The sequence below is a fragment of the Erythrolamprus reginae genome, chromosome 2, assembly GCF_031021105.1.
Source record: "Erythrolamprus reginae isolate rEryReg1 chromosome 2, rEryReg1.hap1, whole genome shotgun sequence".
NCBI classification, from domain to species: Eukaryota; Metazoa; Chordata; class Lepidosauria; order Squamata; family Dipsadidae; genus Erythrolamprus; species Erythrolamprus reginae.
In genome coordinates, this window is record NC_091951.1 from 208,953,997 (window position 1) to 208,973,637 (window position 19,641).

Sequence of the window (19,641 nt, forward strand, 5' to 3'; positions counted from 1 at the left end):
TTCTAGATATTAAGAACTGAATGTTCCTTTCTTTCAATAAACCAAGACCTTGTTACTTACTTCTTGCCAAAAGCAACTCATTCTCCCGTTTGTTTTCATCTTGGATCCCTTTGATGTAGTGACAGCATTCAAGGAAGGCAGCCTTACAAGCGTCTCCCTCCTGGATATAGTTTGCACGCTTTTCACAACTGTACCCCATGGGGTTCTCATACATGCCATCTTCGCAGCATTTACGCAGCTCTCGATCCTGAAACTGTGCCACTAAAATATGTAAAATTTGTGAAACATTAGACAATCCTATTTCTTATAGTTATAGGCATAAAGGGAAACAAGAGACAATGAATATTTACATAAATTAATCAAATGAGTTAGTTGTTTATCTTGTCCCAGGCAGTTTGAAGAAACAGATGAACAACCTTTTATTTTTCACTACTATAGTTAATAGGGTCTGTCATTTTCATAAGATTGCTTTATGGCTTATTACTGTATCTCCAGTTTTGCCAGGACATTCAAACTTATCTTCTGTTTTTGGAAATCAATAAAATTTTGCAGTGTATCTCTAACTCTTGAATCGAGCATTCTAGGTGCCATATTCCACAAGGAGGCTTGAGTAGGCCATCACCAGCTCCTTGTAAAAATATGGGCTTTAAATCACCTAAAGGCCCTTTTCTTTAGTTTTCCTTCTTCTTTCATCCAAGGCCCCCTGCAACCTTGCATATGGAAGAGTCCAAAGAACAGTTCCTGCGCATGCACCTTGTTTAGGGCCCTTGGAAGGAAAAGGGATTGGGGTGTGCTTGAGGAAGATAATGGCCCCAGTCCAGCTACCAATTCATTTCTAGCTGAGAGGCATGGCCATTTCTCATGGTGCTCCTTGTTCTGCACTGGCCCTGGGCTCAATGCTCCCCTTGGCCTCTGAATGGCATGCGGGGGGGGGGGGGGGGATGCTCCTAAAAACTACTGGGTAAATCAAGGAGAAACCCAATTCGTTTCACTTAGTTTGTATGTAAATATAATCAAAATTAAAAACACTTAATACAATTCTTCAACAAAATTCTTCCCCTCTCCTAACAGGCAAATGTAATAATAGGAGAAGAACTTTTGGAGGTTTTCAGTATTTACCCCCAAGGCTTCTGTGGACGGAATGCTCTTCGAAGGCTTCCAGTTCACCACCTGCATGCAGAAAATTTCTTCGGCCCCTAAATATGGCCCCTTCCACTGGAGGTTTTACTTTGTATTTATTAATTTTTTTTTAGAATAAAGTAAATAATTGATTATATCGCCAATACAGGGGAGGCAGAATTTTTTAAAATTTTGAATATGGTGTTTTTCAAGTTACATTTATAAATCCATAATCTGTGCTTTAAGATTACTAGAGGGTTAAACACATTTATTCTTAGCTCCTGAAATAAAATACATAAGTTCTGGATGTTCTGCTATTGTTTTTTGTGGTCCTGGTGATTTATAACTTGCAAAAAAGGCTTTGGAGCACGGATGTCCTTAGGAAGCAGATAATTGAAGCCCCATACATATAAAAGGGGCAGAGCTTTGATTGTTCTGTTTGAACTGACATATTGATACGCAGGCATCCCCACAGATGTTCCTGATTTTGGGGTTGCTTGTAGTTCACTGGCCGTTGCGAGAACGCTAAAAAAACAATGCTTAAAAATTTAGTCTAACAAATGTAATCTCTTTAGCTGGAACCAGTTACTGTATATTCTACATTAAACCAGTGATGGGTTGCTCCCAGTTTAGCCTGGTTCAGCAAACCAGTAGCAGCGATGGAGGGAGGCTCTGACTACCAGGGTTCTTCTGCGCGTGCGAAACCAATAGCGTTTGGATTTAGAACCCACTATTGCCTTAAACAATTGGGCCATTTAAGTACTTCCCCCTCCATTGCACTCAGAATTCAAGCACTCAAATTTATTGATAAGTGAAGAATCCAATTTATTCCTATTTAATAGAGATTATTAATTTTCTACCTTCTTGCTTGAAAAACAAGGGAAAGGGGACAATCTTCCTCCATTTCTTTATCAATTTCCTGTCTGATTCAATAAATGCAAATCGACTGCAGTTATTCTTTTACCTCAGAGTAAACAGAAACTTCATTACTTGTCACATACCTTTGCTTGCCTTGCTGTCAAGCAGCAAAACAGAGCTGCGACGCCTCCGATTTGCAGGCTGAGGACACTTTGCATCTGAAGGAGGCAGGAGAGAAGATAAAGATTAAAGAAAGAAAAATTAGCTCAGCACTAATCCCTGTGAAGATTAATTCTACAATAAATTTACAGTAGGAGAGTAAAGGAGTTGTGTTGCCTTCTGTAAGGCTTTTTCCCATTTAAAACAGATTGGGAATGCAGTCTGAAGCCTTAATTATGTGTTATTTAAATCTATATCTAATTGATCCAAAGCAGCTCATAGAAAGTTCACTTTAAAATTGGGAAGCTGAAGTAAGGAAGAAAACTTAGTAAGGTATGCCCTTCTTAAAATCATAAGAATAAAGTAGAAATCCTGCATTATAATTCCCTCCTCTAGAATCATCTTAGAAATAGTGATCTGGAATTTTCCTACAATTCAAATAATCCTATGGTAGAAGATGTTGGAACCATTGCATGCAGTTCAAGAACCCAATGGCCAATATTCTCTGCTTCAGATGCTGAAACATACTTTTCAAATGGGGGAAAAACAAATCCTTAGGGAAGTGGGACATTTTAGCAACAGAGAAACATGAAAGGAATGTGTGCTAACTGGCATATGAAACGGGCAACCTTGAAGTGCCTGGCTCTCTGTAAACCTGACCAAGATTTCTATGGCAACTGGACTGATGTGTTTCTTTTATTAATACAATAATTCCTTCTTGAATATAGAAAGTGGAGGTTTGTTAATTATGAATGTTTATCCTTATATCATGTTTTACTTAGGCGTATGTATGACTATCATTTTCCCCTCCCTTTTGAAATGTATAAATATGAGTGAATCTTTTTGTCTGTTTGAGTTTTTTCTATGATTTTCCTCTAGTGCACACTGATAACAATACGATTTGTTTGTTTAATAAATAAATTAATTGATTGATTTCTAAAGTGACTTTGCAATGAGCCTTGACTATTTGCTTTGGTCTTGTGAATTGATTCCCTTATGATGCCAGTAGTATTTGATGGAGAAAATGCTTTTCTCTTGGCTTCTAAATGGATTGAAAAACTTCTCCCATCTCCCAGACATTAGCACCCATCCCCAAATACCTGATCTTTCTTTGGTGTTGAGCTTAGTGCTAGTTATCAGAGCCAGTCCAGCATCTTCAAACACACCCAGATTATTATGGCCACTGCCCGCTGTACAGCCAAAGTCACTCTTTTCTATCGTTTCCCATATCTAGTGCACATCACAGAAAAAAATGTTCCTCTTCAGTATTGTAAGTTGGAAAACCTTAAAAGCTGAGTGTGTGTAGCTTAAGAAATTTCTGGCCTTACCTTAGCTTGGCTAATCTTATATTTATCATTGATAACATAAACTGCTTTGTCCACAGCCACAAGACCGACCCGAGCACCTGGATCCCCTTCCAATTTGATTTTCATTGGAGCTCCTGGCTTTTGTATTTGATTGTCTCTGGAAGATGCTCCTTTCACAACCAACTGTTTATAAACAAAGCAAAGAAAAACTCAGGTCTCTAAGAGACAACAAAATTGCCACTTCAACAGAACAGAAGTCAATATTTGGGGAAAATACTATTAAAATGCTTTAAAATAAGTACATCTGATTCATGCACTTCTGATGCAGCTACAATGGGGTATTTCCCTTGACTGTTAAGAAAGGCTGACTTACCTTTCCCATGCAGGTATCCTTCACATCCACCCAGACAGAGTCAGCCACAATTTCATTGTTTCCCACTTGGTAGTAAGCGACAAACCGGAAGGAAGGGATGAGATCTGGAGTGATACGCAGATTCATGGTCACCAGATTCTGCCCAGCTCCCCTGGGTTGTCTGCCAGCCTTGAAAATCTTCCCCTTAGTCAATATCTGAGGGTGAACAAATACTGATTAATGGAAAGATGAGAAATGATAGATTAAGCCAGTCGCTTCAAGTCTACAGTATGAATTGAAATGCAGCCCCTGTATTTCTTCCAGGTCTACAATACTTACCAGGTATGTGAAATATTGGATCTGGCTCAATGAGTTTGCATTGCCCCTAACATTGAAATTGACAGGTAAGTTATCTCCAGGCTTAATCTCTATAGATGTAATGGTTACATGAAGGTAGTTTCCAGATCCTCCCTGGGTTTGATAGGCTGTGGCTGTCATGGAGTTTGTTGCCTGACGTTCTCCTGGGAGGTCTTCATGGTTGGTTCTAACCTAGACAGGGTAAATATGAAGTAATAACCTAATTAGGAAGCAACTATGACTCCTTTTAAGGTTGTCACGTAGCAATGTCCACATGAATACTGCTGAAAGAATACAGTAATGATTAGAAAGTAACTGGCTAGCATCCTGTTTTCATTTTTAAAAAATCTGAAATCTAGATATTTACAAGTATTTGTGAAAAGAAAAAAGGATGAAGAATGATTGCCATTATATTACACTCAACTCAGCATCAATAGGCTCAGATATACAGATATCAACCTATACATAATGATCTCCCTTTCACTAAAAGGCATACATAATGTATTTTTCTCCATTCCTAGATAAAATGACTCTCCAGTGACACAATGTGCATAAGGGATTCACAGCATTTTTTTCTTGCTTTGCCTTTCATAACTGTGTGCACTGTTCTGCACAAATGCATAAAAACAGAGTTTGCATCACAGCAAACAGAATCACTTGTTCCCTCTTGAGCAACAGCAGAGCTACTGCTGGCTTCCAATGTGCCATTGTACAGATTTCCACAATGCATAGGCCTGCTAGGTCTGTCGCTGCTCTGAGTCTGACTGTGTATGGGCAAAGTTTATGTTACTGACACTGTATCTCCTTTGCTTTCTTTACAACTGGCAACTGATAATTCTCTCTTCAGCTCATTCCACTGAGTGGGTGCACAATTTTCGCACCAGACTGTGATGGCCCTATGTTCCAACATAGATGTCAGGCCCAAAACTAAGATTAACACTTTTCCCAAGTTGAGTTCTTTATTGCTTTCAACCTATAGATAAAATCTTGCCAGAGTGAGAAGTCTACCATCTGTATTGACAATATACTCTGAGAACTATTAGGGAGGGGCTGCCTTCATCCTATTCCTCTCACACAAAGCATCCGGATTGAGTTGCCACTTCCTCCTTAGCAATGCCACCCTCCCTCATGGGAATCTAACTCCTCACAACTTTCTCTCTCATCAGCACACTGAATGGGATTTGACAGAATGTCAGAGAGACTTACAGTGATCGGTAGGCTTTGAAGATCCAGCGGTGTGTTCAGGATGAGCTTAGCAGTCCCATCGCCCAAAGTAGTTCCCTCAGAACGAATGGCCCCTGATGTACCAATCACTGGAACATTGGCAGCTGGTGAGCCATCGGGGTTGGTAACATACACCTAAAACAATCCAGAAGGGTTGATTCAATGTGGAACATGATAGCTTCCTTTGAATTTAAAACAGTTTATTCAACTATTATTTATTAAAAAGATTTCTATGGCTGCCCAACTCACTCAAAGTACTGTACCTCCAGGCGCCTTAGAAAATGTTTTTCTAAGGTTTTTTTGTAATGTATTTTGTAAGTTCTATGTGGATACATTACAGCAAACCATCCAATATACAAATACCAATCAATCAATCAATTTACAGTGCCAGAGACAGTCCTGAGGTAAGCTTAAGCCTCCACATGATCGTGAACAACCAAGTCTGGACAGTTCTTCAAAGGCCCAGTAAGGTGGAGGAAGATATTGCTGAGATGGTTCTTTGACAAAATAGGAGAGTTCCATATTACCGTCAGTTCATATGGCATTCCTGGCTTGAAATATTTGGGGGTTTTTGTGAAGGAGATCTGATAGGGAGATGTCACAATATGAATGCCGCTTTTCTCAGTCACTACCATATCACTGCCTGTAAAACAAAAAGGAATGCAACTTAAAATAGGAAATCAAACTGAGAAATCCAAGAGAAAAATTCTGAAACACTATTAGTTTCAAACTTTAAAAACTGAATACAGTGATCCCCCGCTCGTTGCGAGGGTTCCGTTCCAGGACCCTCCGCAACGAGCGGGTTTTCGCGAAGTAGCGCTGCGGAAGTAAAAACACCATCTGCGCATGTGCAGATGGTGTTTTTACTTCCGCAGCGCTAGCGAGGAGCCGAAGATTGGGGGCGGCGCGGCTGTTTTAAAACGTCGCCGCCGGCATGGGGGGCTTGCCAGCACCCCCCGGACCCCCAACCCGGGTTTGGGGGGCTGCTAGGAAGCCCCCCATGCCAGCGGCGACGTTTTAAAACAGCCGCGCCGCCCCCAATCTTCGGCTCCTCGCTAGCGGGCAGGCAGACGGCGGACAAGCCGTTCGCTGGCGCCGCTCGCTCGCGCTTCCCAGCTGAGTCCTGAAGCGAATTCGCTTCAGGACTCAGGTGGAAAGCGGCGAGAATGAACGGCGTGGGCGCGGGACGCGCGAGCGGGCGGCGGACAAGCCGTTCACTAGCGCTCGCTCTCACCGCTTTCCACCTGAGTCCTGAAGCGAATTCGCTTCAGGACTCAGGTGGGAAGCGGCGAGAATGAACGGCGTGGGCGGGCGAAGGACGGGCGGCAGCGAGGAGTTTGCGTGGGTGGTGGGGAAACTCCTTGCTGATGCCCGCCGCTCGCCCTCCCGCCAGCAAGAGGGGGGAAGACCCAGGGAAGCCGCCCAGCAGCTGATCTGCCGGGCGCCATCTACGCATGCGTGCCCATAGAAAAAAAGGGCATGCATGCGCAGATGGTGTTTTGACTTCCGGGTTCAAAAATCGCAAATTACCCTGTTCGCAATGGTGGGGACGCAATAACCGGGGGATCACTGTACATTCAGAGTTTGCAAATTGCCTCTCAATTTCTTCTACCTTTGTATCCATTTATTTTTCTAGAAAACAATTAATTTATTTAATTATTTATTTATTTATTTTATTACATTTGTATGCCGCCCCTCTCCGTAGACTCGGGGCGGCTCACAACAGTAATAGAAATACAATATATAATACAAATCTAATAAAAACTAAAAACCCATAATTTAAAAAACATGCACACAACATACCATACATAAACAGTATAGGCCTGGGGAAGTTATCTCAGTTCCCCCATGCTTGACGACAGAGGTGGGTTTTAAGGAGCTTACAAAAGGCGAGCAGGCTGGGGGCAGTTCTGATCTCTGGGGGGAGTTGGTTCCAGAGTGTCGGGGCCGCCACAGAGAAGGCTCTTTCCCTGGGTCCCACCAAACGACATTGTTTAGTCGACGGGACCCGGAGAAGGTCAATTCTGTGGGACCAAACTGGTCGCTGGGATTCATGCAGCAGAAGGTGGTCCCAGAGATATTCTGGTCCGATGCCATGAAGGGCTTTATAGGTCATAACCAACAGTTTGAATTCTGACCGGAAACTGATCGGCAACCAACGCAGACTGCGGAGTGTTGGTGTAACATGGGCATATTTAGGGAAGCCCATGATTGCTCTCGCAGCTGCATTCTGCACGATCTGAAGTTTCCGAACACTTTTCAGAGGTAGCCCCATGTAGAGAGCATTACAGTAGTCAGGCCTCGAGTTTCTGAGGGCATGAGTGATTGTGAGCAGTGACTCCTAGTCCAAATAGGGCCACAACTGGTACACCAGGCAAACCTGGGCAAACGTCTCCCTCGCCACAGCCGAAAGATATTTCTCTAATGTGAGCTGTGGATCAAGGAGGACGCCCAAGTTGCGGACCCTCTCTGAGGGGGTAAGTGATTCCCCCCCCCCCAGGGTAATGGACGGACAGATGGAAATGTCCTTGGGAGGCAAAACCCACAGCCACTCCGTCTTATCAGGGTTGAGTTTGAGTCTGTTGACACCCATCCAGACCCCAACAGCCTCCAGGCACCGGCACATCACTTCCACTGCTTCGCTGACTGGACATAGGGTGGAGATGTAAAGCTGGGTATCATCTGCGTACTGAGAATACCTCACCTCATGCCCTTGGATGATCTCACCCAGTGGTTTCATGTAGATATTAAACAGCAGGGGGGAGAGGACTGACCCCTGAGGCACCCCACAAGGGAGCAACCTAGAGGTCAACCTCCGACCCCCCACTAACACCAACTGCGACTGACTGGAGAGGTAGGAGAACCCCTGAAGAACAGTGCCCCCCATTCCCAACCCCTCCAGCTGGCGCAGAAGGATACCATGGTCGATGGTATCGAAAGCCGCTGAGAGGTCAAGAAGCACCAGGACAGAGGGTAAACCAGAGATCATCCATCAGCGCGACCAAAGCAGTTTCCGTGCTTTAGCCGAGCCTGAATCCTGACTGCTGAGGGCCTAGATAATCGGCTTCTTCCAAGGACCGCTGGAGCTGGAGCGCCACCACCTTCTCAACAACCTTCCCATAAAGGGAAGGTTGGAGACTGGACGATAGTTGTTGAGAATGGCTGGGTCCAGTTAAGGCTTCTTGAGGAGGGGGCGCACAAGTGCCTCCTTGTAGGGATCCGGAAAGGACCCCCTCCCCAAGGAAGCATTGACAATCTGCGGGACCCAGCTCCGTGTCACCTCCCTGCTGGCCGAGACCAGCCAGGAGGGACACGGATCCAATGCAAACATGCACTTATTGTAAATTTTATAATCTTGTTATGTAAATGGTCTTAAGAAGTTAGAGAAAATAATGTGGCAAATGGTAATTTATAAATAAAAAATTAGCATGTTAAAACTTCAGAAGATGTGGAGTGGGGATTTATTAACATATTGCTTTATTTTATGGCTTTGAGACTAGACATAGTTTCCCTTAATAAAGCTTCACAAGCAAAGCCTGGATGTAATTCCACACAAGACTATACATTTAAAACCAATTGAAGAAAATTGACCCAAAAAAAATGAAATTGGAAATTGAATTTTGACAAAAGCGATGTGAAATATTAGCAGTGTAACTCCAGTTATGCTCCTGATAGAAGTTCAATGTTTTCCAGAGATTTTAAAGCACTTCAAAGAGATGAACAAATGCAAATTTATAAAGGACTGATTTGGAGAAACAATTTCTGATATAGAGAGAAGGCAGAGATCTAATGCTTCAGCACTAAATATGAACAGGCTCTATCATTTGTTAAAGATGAAAAAAATAAAGAAAAGAGCTTTACACCCCTGACTGACTTTGGCACAATAATATCTGAACTAAAGGAAAATACCAAAGAATCATGTCATTTATATGATATCATTCAAGAGTTCCAGAAAGCAGTAAAATGTCTATAGGAATAAACCCTTTGAAACAATACTGAGAATATGAAATGGAAAGTTTTATGGAAAGCTTTATCTTACTGTGGAAGAATATGAAATGGAAAGTTTTACCTTGCTGTGGAAAGATTATAAAATAATATTCATATTGTATTCCAATTTTTAGTAAATATTTGATGACAGTATCTAATAATGATACAAACTGACATATCTGATAGCATTGCCTAAAATCTAAATTTTTCATCAATTTTTATGCAACGAATACGATCTGTTATACCACCTGCCGTAGCAGTTATTTAATTTATAGGTGTTTCAAGAAGACAATGAAAATATTAGAAACAAAGATATGAACAGATTGATACTGGTGTCAGGAAACACATGTATAAGCCCAGGAATAGAAGGACATTAATGTTGGTTGGTTGGTTGGTTGGTTGGTTGGTTGGTTGGTTGGTTGGTTGGTTGGTTGGTTGGTTGGTTGGTTGGTTGGTTGGTTGGTTGGTTGGATGGTTGGTTGGTTGGTTGGTTGGATGGATGGATGGATGGATGGATGGATGGATGGATGGATGGATGGATGGTTCTGGTTCCGGTGGGGGAGGAAGGAGGAAGGCGATGTTGATGCTCCTCCAGACTACGGCAAAATAACACCAAAAAATATGGGAAATTGGAGCAAAATTGGACTTGGGGTTTTGCAGGTTTGGAAGGTGAGCAGTTGCTGCTCAGAAGGACCCCTATTTTCTGCTGCTTAGTGCTCCGTGTTCTCTCTGCCCCCAGAGTTTATGGCTCGGTTGGCTGGGCTCCGGAAACGACGGCCGCGGGATTTGGTCGAGCCGCCTGTTGTTTACAGCTTGTTTACAGCTTGTTCTTCACAGCCCCGCAGCACGCTGCCTGCTGTCTGAGCTCAGCAGAGATTGTTTTTATTCAGCGTGGGAAGATCTTGCTGCACCCTGCTCCATGGCATTTGTTTCAATCCATCTCAGCCGCGGAGATTTTGTGGAGGAAGCAGCTGGGCTGCGGGGAAATGGCGGCTCCCCTTGATTACACCGGGAGGCTGTAGCTGAGACTGGGGGGAGAGATTGATACTGAGAAAAGCGGAGCCTTGAAGGGAGGAGAGAACGAGGAGAGACGGGACCGAGAGGCGAAGGTGATGCTGGTTGGAGGTGCTGCTGCTGGAACGACTCCCCCCCCCATGAACTAAGGACGCTTGTGAGCTGCTTGGTGGGAGCGCCCAAGCGTCGGAGGCTCTACGGGGTGAAAAGACCTGCATGGAAAGATTAGACTGGACATTGCTGTCGAGGAGGAGGAGGTGGTGGTCCGTGAGAGGAGCATGGAGACTGGGGGAGATGTCGAAGCGATATCAAGGTGGAAAAGAGAGTTCTTGGAGGCCATGCAGGGGGGTCTGGCAGACAGAGAACTGGAAATGTCGCTCGGAAATCAGCAACGTCATCGGAGGCCACCGAGGAGTGACCAGCGAGGGGCGAGGGTCCTATGAGAGCCAAGAGATTGGTGATGGAACTGAGGGATTGAGAAGAGACCTGGGAGACATCATAGCGCCAGAAAAAGGGGTGACTAATATCAAGAAGAGATCCTTCCTTTTAACCAGGTTGAGATACTCCCCTGGGATCCTGAACACTGTTACAATCCAGAACTTCCAATTAAGAACTAATTAAGAATTTAACACTATCTTATTGCTGACTAATTTCCGATATTTTTTTATATTTTTATATTATATATATATATATATATATATATATATATATATATATATATGTAATATTTCTAGTTTTTTAAATTTGATAAATTTAGATATTTTTTCTTATTGTATTTTAATAATCAAGTTAATCTATTTTAATTATTACTAATTTAATCTTAATATTATTGGGGGGTTTCTTAATGAATGGATGATTGAGGTGTATGTAATATTGTGTATAGGATGAATGATTGGTGTGAGTGTGATGGTTGGAGTGGGTGGGGTTATGGTATGCATGAGATGAATGAAAATAGCATGAATGACAGATTTGGCCCACCTGACACTCGGGAGACAGGAGAAGAAGGGGCACCGATCTCTGGGGTGGCAGAGGGTCGGAATATTCCAGTGTTGCTGGGGAGAGGCAGATATGGCGGGGGCCACAGAGTTAGCCGTTCCAGGGGAACGAGGGATCGTTGCTTAATAACGATCCCTTGTTCTGGCTCTGTGAGCCCAATCTTGGGTACTGGTGATGAGTGTAACTCTGGCCCTGGGCTCAGGTTGCTGCTGCTCAATGCCAGGTCGGTGGTAAATAAAGCTCTCCTCATCCGGGATCTGATCCTGGAAGAGGAGGCCGACCTGGCATGTATTACTGAAACCTGTCTGGGCCCAGAGGGAGGTGTTCCTCTCTCTGAAATCTGCCCAGCCGGGTTTCAGATATGGCATCAACCTCGACCCCAGGGAAGGGGGGGAGGAGTGGCTATTATAGCCAGGGAGAGCCTTTGCCTACGTAGACTCATTGCTCCGGAAATTGCGGGTTGCGAGTCTCTCTTGATGAAGTTGGACTTAGGGGTTCAGGTGGGCTTATTTCTCACGTACCTGCCTCCCAGCTGCGTGTCAAAAGCCCTGCCTGTGCTACTCGAGGAGGTAGCTGGGTTGGCGGTGAAGTTCCCCGGACTTATTGTCCTGGGGGACTTCAACCTGCCGTCACTCAGCGAAACCTCTGGGTTGGCACAGGAGTTCACGGCCACCATGACAGCCATGGACGTGACTCAAGTAGTACAGGGTCCGACTCACGAGGGAGGGCACGCACCTGACATGGTATTCCTTTCCGAGCAATTGAGTAATGGTCTGAGACTAAGGGGCTTAGAAGCATTGCCTTTGTCATGGTCAGACCATTTCCTACTACGGCTTGAGTTCCTGGCTCCAATCCTTCCCCGCAGGGAGGCGGAACCAATTAAGATGTTCCGCCCCAGATGCCTGATGGACCCAGAGGGCTTTCAGAGGGCGCTTGGGGTTATTCCAGAGGCACTCGTCCACAGTTCGGCGGAGGCTCTTGCGGAGGCCTGGAACAAGGCTGCAGCGGAGGCTCTTGACCGGATTGTGCCTTTGCGACCTCTCCGTGGTGCTAGACCCTGTAGAGCTCCATGGTTCAATGAGGAGCTCCGAAAGTTGAAACGCCAAAAGAGACGTCTAGAGAAGCGATGGAGGAAGAGTAGGTCTGAATCTGATTGAACACTTGTAAGAGCTTTTATTAAGACTTACAAAGTGGCGCTCAAGGCGGCAAGATGCACGTACCATGCCGCCTTGATTGCATCAGCGGAATCCCGCCCGGCCGCTCTGTTTAGGGTGACCCGCTCCCTTCTTAACCAGGGGGGAGTTGGGGAGCCCTTACAGAGCAGTGCCGAGGATTTTAACACATTTTTCGCTGATAAAGTCGCTCAGATCCGGGCTGATCTCGACTCCAATTGGAAAACAGAGTCGACTGACAACGAGTCAGTCGAGGTGACTGGGGCACATACTTGTCCACCTGTCTGGGAAGAGTTTGATCTGGTGACACCTGATGAAGTGGACAAGGCCATTGGAGCTGTGAGTTCCGCCACCTGTTTACTGGATCCGTGTCCCTCCTGGTTGGTTTCGGCAAGCAGGGAGGTGACACGGAGCTGGGTCCAGGAGATTACCAATGCTTCCTTGGGGAGGGGAGTCTTTCCAACACTCTATAAAGAAGCGCTCGTGCGCCCCCTCCTCAAGAAGCCTTCCCTGGACCCAGCCGTACTTAATAACTATCGTCCAGTCTCCAATCTTCCCTTTATGGGGAAAGTTGTTGAGAAGGTGGTGGCACTCCAGCTCCAATGGTCCTTGGAAGAAGCCGATTATCTAGGTCCCCAGCAGTCGGGTTTCAGGCCCAGTTACAGCATGGAAACTGCTTTGGTCACGTTGATAGATGATCTCTGGCGGGCCCGGGACAGGGGTTTATCCTCTGTCCTGGTGCTCCTTGACCTCTCAGCGGCTTTCGATACCATCGACCATGGTATCCTTCTGCACCGGCTGGAGGGGTTGAGGGTGGGAGGCACTGTTCTTCAGTGTTTCTCCTCCTACCTCTCTGGCCGGTCGCAGTCGGTGTTAGTGGGGGGTCAGAGGTCGGCTCCGAGGTCTCTCCCTTGTGGGGTGCCTCAGGGGTCGGTCCTCTCCCCCCTGCTATTTAATATCTACATGAAACCGCTGGGTGAGATCATCCAAGGACATGGGGTGAGGTATCATCAGTACGCTGATGATACCCAGCTTTACATCTCCACCCCATGCCCAGTCAACGAAGCAGTGGAAGTGATGTGCCGGTGCCTGGAGGCTGTTGGGGCCTGGATGGGTGTCAACAGACTCAAACTCAATCCGGATAAGATGGAGTGGCTGTGGATTTTGCCTCCCAAGGACAATTCCATCTGTCCGTCCATTACCCTGGGGGGGGGGAATTATTGACCCCCTCGGAGAGGGTCCACAACTTGGGCGTCCTCCTCGATCCACAGCTCACATTAGAGAACCATCTTTCAGCTGTGGCGAGGGGGGCGTTTGCCCAGGTTCGCCTGGTGCACCAGTTGCAGCCCTATCTGGACCGGGACTCATTGCTCACAGTCACTCATGTCCTCATCACCTCGAGGTTCGACTACTGTAATGCTCTCTACATGGGGCTACCTTTGAAAAGTGTTCGTAAACTTCAGATCGTGCAGAATGCAGCTGCGAGAGCAGTCATAGGCTTACCTAGGTATGCCCATGTTTCACCATCACTCCGCAGTCTGCATTGGCTGCCGATCAATTTCCGGTCACAATTCAAAGTGTTGGTTATGACCTTTAAAGCCCTTCATGGCACTGGACCAGAATATCTCCGAGACCGCCTCCTGCCGCACGAATCCCAGCGACCGATTAGGTCCCACAGAGTGGGCCTTCTCCGGGTCCCGTCAACTAAACAATGTCGGTTGGTGGGCCCCAGGGGAAGAGCCTTCTCTGTGGCGGCACCAACTCTCTGGAACCAACTCCCCCCAGAGATTACAACTGCCCCTACTCTCCCTGCCTTCCGTAAACTCCTTAAAACCCACCTCTGCCATCAGGCATGGGGGAATTGAAACACCTCCCCCGGCATGTTTAATTTATGTATGGTATGTTTGTGTGTGCGTCTGTTAGTATATGGGGTTCTTTTAAATCTTGTATACATTTTAAAGTTATCTGAATTATTTATGATTTGTTCTATCTTGTTGTGAGCCGCCCCGAGTCTTCGGAGAGGGGCGGCATACAAATCTAAATAATAAATAAATAAATAAATAAATAAATAAATAAATAAATGGATGGATGGATGGATGGATGGATGGATGGATGGATGGATGGATATGCCACCCCTCTTCCAAATTTAGGCCTAACACTCCAAATAATTAGAAATAGTTTTAATGGAAAAATGAATAGATACAGTTCATACAGGGCAACATTTTAGATAGAACATCCCCTTTAATCTAATTTAGAAAGTTTTGATTCATTTTACTAAACATTTAGAGTGAATTAAGAGAGATTTATCCACAATAATATGGTGGATTTTGTGGGATAAAGGTGACTAATCATTGTGGAAAGGGAGGATTTAAAAACCAATTCACAAATCAATGATGTATTCTGGTGATAGTTTGTTTTCTTTTATTTAGTTATTTTCAGTCCCTGGTATTTAATATTGTAATCTGTTAATTTTTAAAAGTGTAATATGTTTGTATTCAAAGAAAGAATTTAGTTTTCTCCCAGCCTTGCTCACCTGATTCTGTTATCACTGTTACAGATACATACAGAGTATGCCCAACAAGCTCATTGAGATTTGGAAATCGGGAACGTAGTTTCTGTCTTTCTAGTGTTGCATCTCCATCCCCTTCAATAATCTGTAAATAAATGAAAAATAATTAAAAACAAGGAAGGAAATCAAGTGGTCTGCCACAATGTAAATAACGACCTTGATGGAGTGATGCAGACTCTTTGGTCAAAGCAGCAAGGGGTAAAATATAAGCCCAAAACATCTAGATAAAATTCAGAAGAGACTCAGGCACACACTCCCTTATTCACTGAATTATTAGAAGGAAAGGGAATTATAGCACAACCAGGCTTGCAAAATTATGTTATTATAGTCAATCTCACTATAGTAGCTTAGCCTTCTAGTGGATTTTTTCTCCCTAAAAGATCTGACAGATAAACCACAATCACACTCCTATATGCAAACACTCCTGTTACATTTTACCGGAATTCTTGTGAGTGACTCTGGAATGCTCTTTTTAACACCATCTATTATCACTCCAAAGAGGACAAAGGCCACACCTTCCACTTTCTTTCCATACAAGTACCTGTAATGACATAATGAAAGTAAAGGCCCAATTATACTAAGGCGGGACTTTGGCGGGACAGTCCCGCTTTTGAGCAATTTGTCCCATGTCCCGCAACATTTTTAAAAATCCTGATTTTTTTCAGATTGCGTTGGAACAGATTGCGTTGGAACAGGAACAGTTCTTCATCCTTTGATGCCGGGTGATCTCATGGCTTGAAGGGATTGCCCAGCAAGCAGCTCAGCTGCCCAAAATCGGCTGATGCAAAGTGGAGGGGGAGAAAAACATGAAGCAGTGGCCTGAATCTTTTGCACTATTGGCTACGGGTTGCTTGGTGCATGCCCAACAATGAGAAAGAGAGACAAAGAGAGAGATCAGCGGGTTGGAGAAGTAACCAAGTATGCACCTCTCTGGTGTTGGGGGGGTAAAGAGTAGGGAAACCGCTTTCTTTGAGGTGAAGCCCACACTAACACTATTAAGTGGGAAAACAAATGCTGAGGTAAACTTCTGTAGAAATTTTTCAGTTGTTCGTCCACCACCACCACCACCACTACCACCCCATCAATGGGGTCCCGCGGTATAAATTTTTATTGTTTTTCCACACCTTACAGAGATTCACATACCTCAAATTAAAATACAATACAATATAATATCATATGCCAAATTCTTAATCCAATTTTCTTAATTGTTTATCCAATTTATTTTGGTACATATCATTCATCCTTTTCAAATACTATCATCCGGATTTCAGATATTATTCTTCACCTTCATTTGAATTCAAAGTGCTATTAGCTATCTAAATTTCTCTTGGCTATTTGCTGTTATTCAAAACTATGCCATCGTGCTGCAGTCCATTTTTTGCATTCTTGCTTTTTAAATCCTCATTTTATCGTAGCTGCCCTTAACAAAAGAGATTTCCAAATTTACTTCTCTCTTAATCCCAGGAAGGAAAGAGAAAAAATACCATTCACATCATGTCTTAATCTAATTATAACAATATCAATATACATAGGAGGAGGGGTTATTATTACAAATTTAAAGTATATTTCCTATTCGCTTCATTTTTTTCATTTTTTTCATTATACTGATATTTCTGTTTTAACAAATCAAAATCATTATATATCATATTGTTCCATTATTTTTCAAGAAAAGTATCATTCATTCGAAAACCCAATATAGTAATATTCTTCCCTAGTCTATATATTTTCCACTGCAATTCTTAGTATAATAATATTCCCTAATCAATAAATTCCACTGCCAATCCCAGTGTAATTATCTTCCCTAATCTATGCATCACTGTCATACCCAGTGAAATAATGTTCCCTACTCTAATTATTTTCACTAGCAATTACAGCATGATAATCTTCCCTAATCTATATGTTTCTGTAATCTATATATTTTCCCTATTTTATATATCTTCCACTATCAAACTCAATGTGATAATCTTCCCTAATCTATTTAATTTAAGCCGCCCCGAGTCTACGGAGAGGGGCGGCATACAAATCCCATAAATAATAGTAACAACAACAACAACAATAATAATAATAAATTCAACTTTTCCTTACTTGTCTGTCTTTCGCTGTCAAACCTAACATAATCAATACTAGTTATAATCCCATATTAATCCTCCTTTAATAATCATAACTTGTGTTATATTATATAATATTATATCCTTTTTCCCTTTTCCCTTTCCTCCTATTTTATTTATCACTATAAATCACATAATCAATGTATAATTCAGACAGTCAATAAAAATATCGAGTAATAATCATCCAAAATAATCATAGCCATTTTCAATTTTCTCATCCATAATAATCATAATCATAACTGTTTTCAATTTTCTCATTCATAACCATTTGAATTTTCACTCCTTATTCAATCCTTCCATTTTAACATTATTGATCTCTTATTTATTTATTTATTTATTATACTTTCTATAATAATAAACTTTAAAATTAAATCATTAATAATTCCAATTCATTATACATAATCCTTTCCTTTTATATTTTATAATTTTGTAAGAAAAGCTCAGTCCTCTTCCTCTTCTTTGTAGGGCTGTTATCTTTTTGCTATCTTCTGGGTTTTCTTTAAAATATCTCAAACGTCATTTCAAATTGTATTATCCAATGTGTTTTCAGACAGTTCAGACAGTTCAATCAATTCAATTAGTTCAATCAGTTCAGTCGATTTCATCTTAAATATTTTCTTCCTTCCACGCCATAGCTGATCCTCCTTTCTCATAGCTAGGCAGTGTGAAGGCCAAACAGATAACCAAGCAGATAACAACAATGTCAAAATCCTTGCACAAACAAGCTGATATATTTCCTCCGGCCACACAATGGCACTAGATGACAAATTTTCCAGATCTTCCAGTATTTAGTATTCCTCTTCTGGTATTTAACATTCCTCTTCATTTATAAATAAAAAGAAAACAGCCTCCACAATGAGAATTTAAGATTCCCGATTCAAAAGGGCAAATTTAAAAACAATTAGGTATCTTAAAAATCCAATCTTGGGCAATTTGCTACTTTCTGAAGCTTTTGCCATACGCTACCTTGCAAAATAGCTGCTTCCTCTATTTCTGGCTGTTTTAGCTCCTTTAAAAATCCAATCGAAAAACAAGAATCCAAAATCCCTTTCGATCACTTTCAACTCACCAGCATCGGATTCAAATCCCTTCCTCTCTCTGTAAGTAACTCCTCCAGCTCTTTCCAGATGTTACTGCTCAGTTTTCCATCCCGGCATTGTATTATCTCCATGGCTGTGTTGGCTCAGGCATGGCTGCCTGGCCAGCTTCATACAACAGCCGGTGAAAGACTAGGCCAGTTCATCTGGTGGGGTATGCCAGTCCCTACCAGACCCCTGGAAGCATCCCCTGCATCACCTTCCCCTCAGGAAAGATCCCATCTGGTTCAGAAGGACCAGAACCCCCGGGCAGTGGGGATTTGGAACCTTTCCAAGAGAGAGGAAAGGTTCCTGCTGCCATGGCCATCAGACCCTGCCCCTCTTCTGTGTCCCACTTTACTGAAGTTACAATCTGGTCACTTTAAATTATACATCCTTGCTTTTTGTACTGATCTCCTTTGATACAAGTGGGGTACATCAGGGAGGGCATTGACCTATTTCTCATAATTCCTTATTTTGTCAGCTCTACTCATTCAGGCATCGTTCTCCAAGGCTTTGTCTTTTCGGATGCTCAAGGTGGGCAGGAGAATTTGAGAGGAGTGGTGTTCCTTCATCCTTTGCCCACTTTATTTTCTGATTACTTAATGTATACTTCACCATTCTCTTCATTTCAACACTCAAGTTAACTTGCAATAATGAAAAGTAGCGAGTAGAAAAAATACCACAATTAAAGCCTTAATAAAATTGAAATCAATCATTAAAATAACTAAGAGATTCCTGAAAGGAACATGCCTGCAATTTCCTAAATAGTGGGGCAATGGGATTAGGACATTTTTTATTATAATAATTTCTCTGAAAAATGAATTTGATTATTCCCCCTCTGATCATTTTTATGACTGGGCTACACTCTACCCTTGACAGTAAAAAGATGCAGTGTTAAACCTATAAGTGATAATTGAGTTTGGTATCACAGGGAATGGATATATGTTTATCCCAGGCATGTTTAAATTCGGTTACTGTGGATTTACCAACCACGTCTGCTGGAAGTTTGTTCCAAGGATCTACTACTCTTTCAGTAAAATAATACTTTCTCATGTTGCCTTTGATCTTTCCCCCAACTAACTTCAGATTGTGTCCCCTTGTTCTTGTGTTCACTTTCCTGTAAAAAACACTTCCCTCCTGAACCCTATTTAACCCTTTAACATATTTAAATGTTTCGATCATGTCCCCCCTTTTCCTTCTGTCTTCCAGACTATACAGATTGAGTTCATTAAGTCTTTCCTGATACGTTTTATACTTCAGACCTTCCACCATTCTTGTAGCCCGTCTTTGGACCCGTTCAATTTTGTCAATATCTTTTTGTAGGTGAGGTCTCCAGAACT

At 43.0% G+C, this 19,641-nt stretch overlaps 1 protein-coding gene across 1 annotated transcript in view; it reads right to left on the bottom strand.

Annotated features, from left to right (window-relative positions):
- The window catches only part of LOC139161887 (A.superbus venom factor 1-like), a 131,615-nt gene that overhangs the window by 82,644 nt on the left and 29,330 nt on the right, over window positions 1–19,641 (bottom strand). The window contains exons 8-17 of the mRNA XM_070741583.1: window positions 15,553–15,655; window positions 15,079–15,199; window positions 5,904–6,019; window positions 5,359–5,511; window positions 4,135–4,344; window positions 3,817–4,011; window positions 3,465–3,626; window positions 3,237–3,366; window positions 2,121–2,195; window positions 61–261 (exon numbers count right to left, since the gene is read on the bottom strand). Coding sequence (XP_070597684.1) covers window positions 61–261; window positions 2,121–2,195; window positions 3,237–3,366; window positions 3,465–3,626; window positions 3,817–4,011; window positions 4,135–4,344; window positions 5,359–5,511; window positions 5,904–6,019; window positions 15,079–15,199; window positions 15,553–15,655 — 1,466 coding nt within the window. The remainder of the gene's footprint in view (window positions 1–60; window positions 262–2,120; window positions 2,196–3,236; window positions 3,367–3,464; window positions 3,627–3,816; window positions 4,012–4,134; window positions 4,345–5,358; window positions 5,512–5,903; window positions 6,020–15,078; window positions 15,200–15,552; window positions 15,656–19,641) is intronic.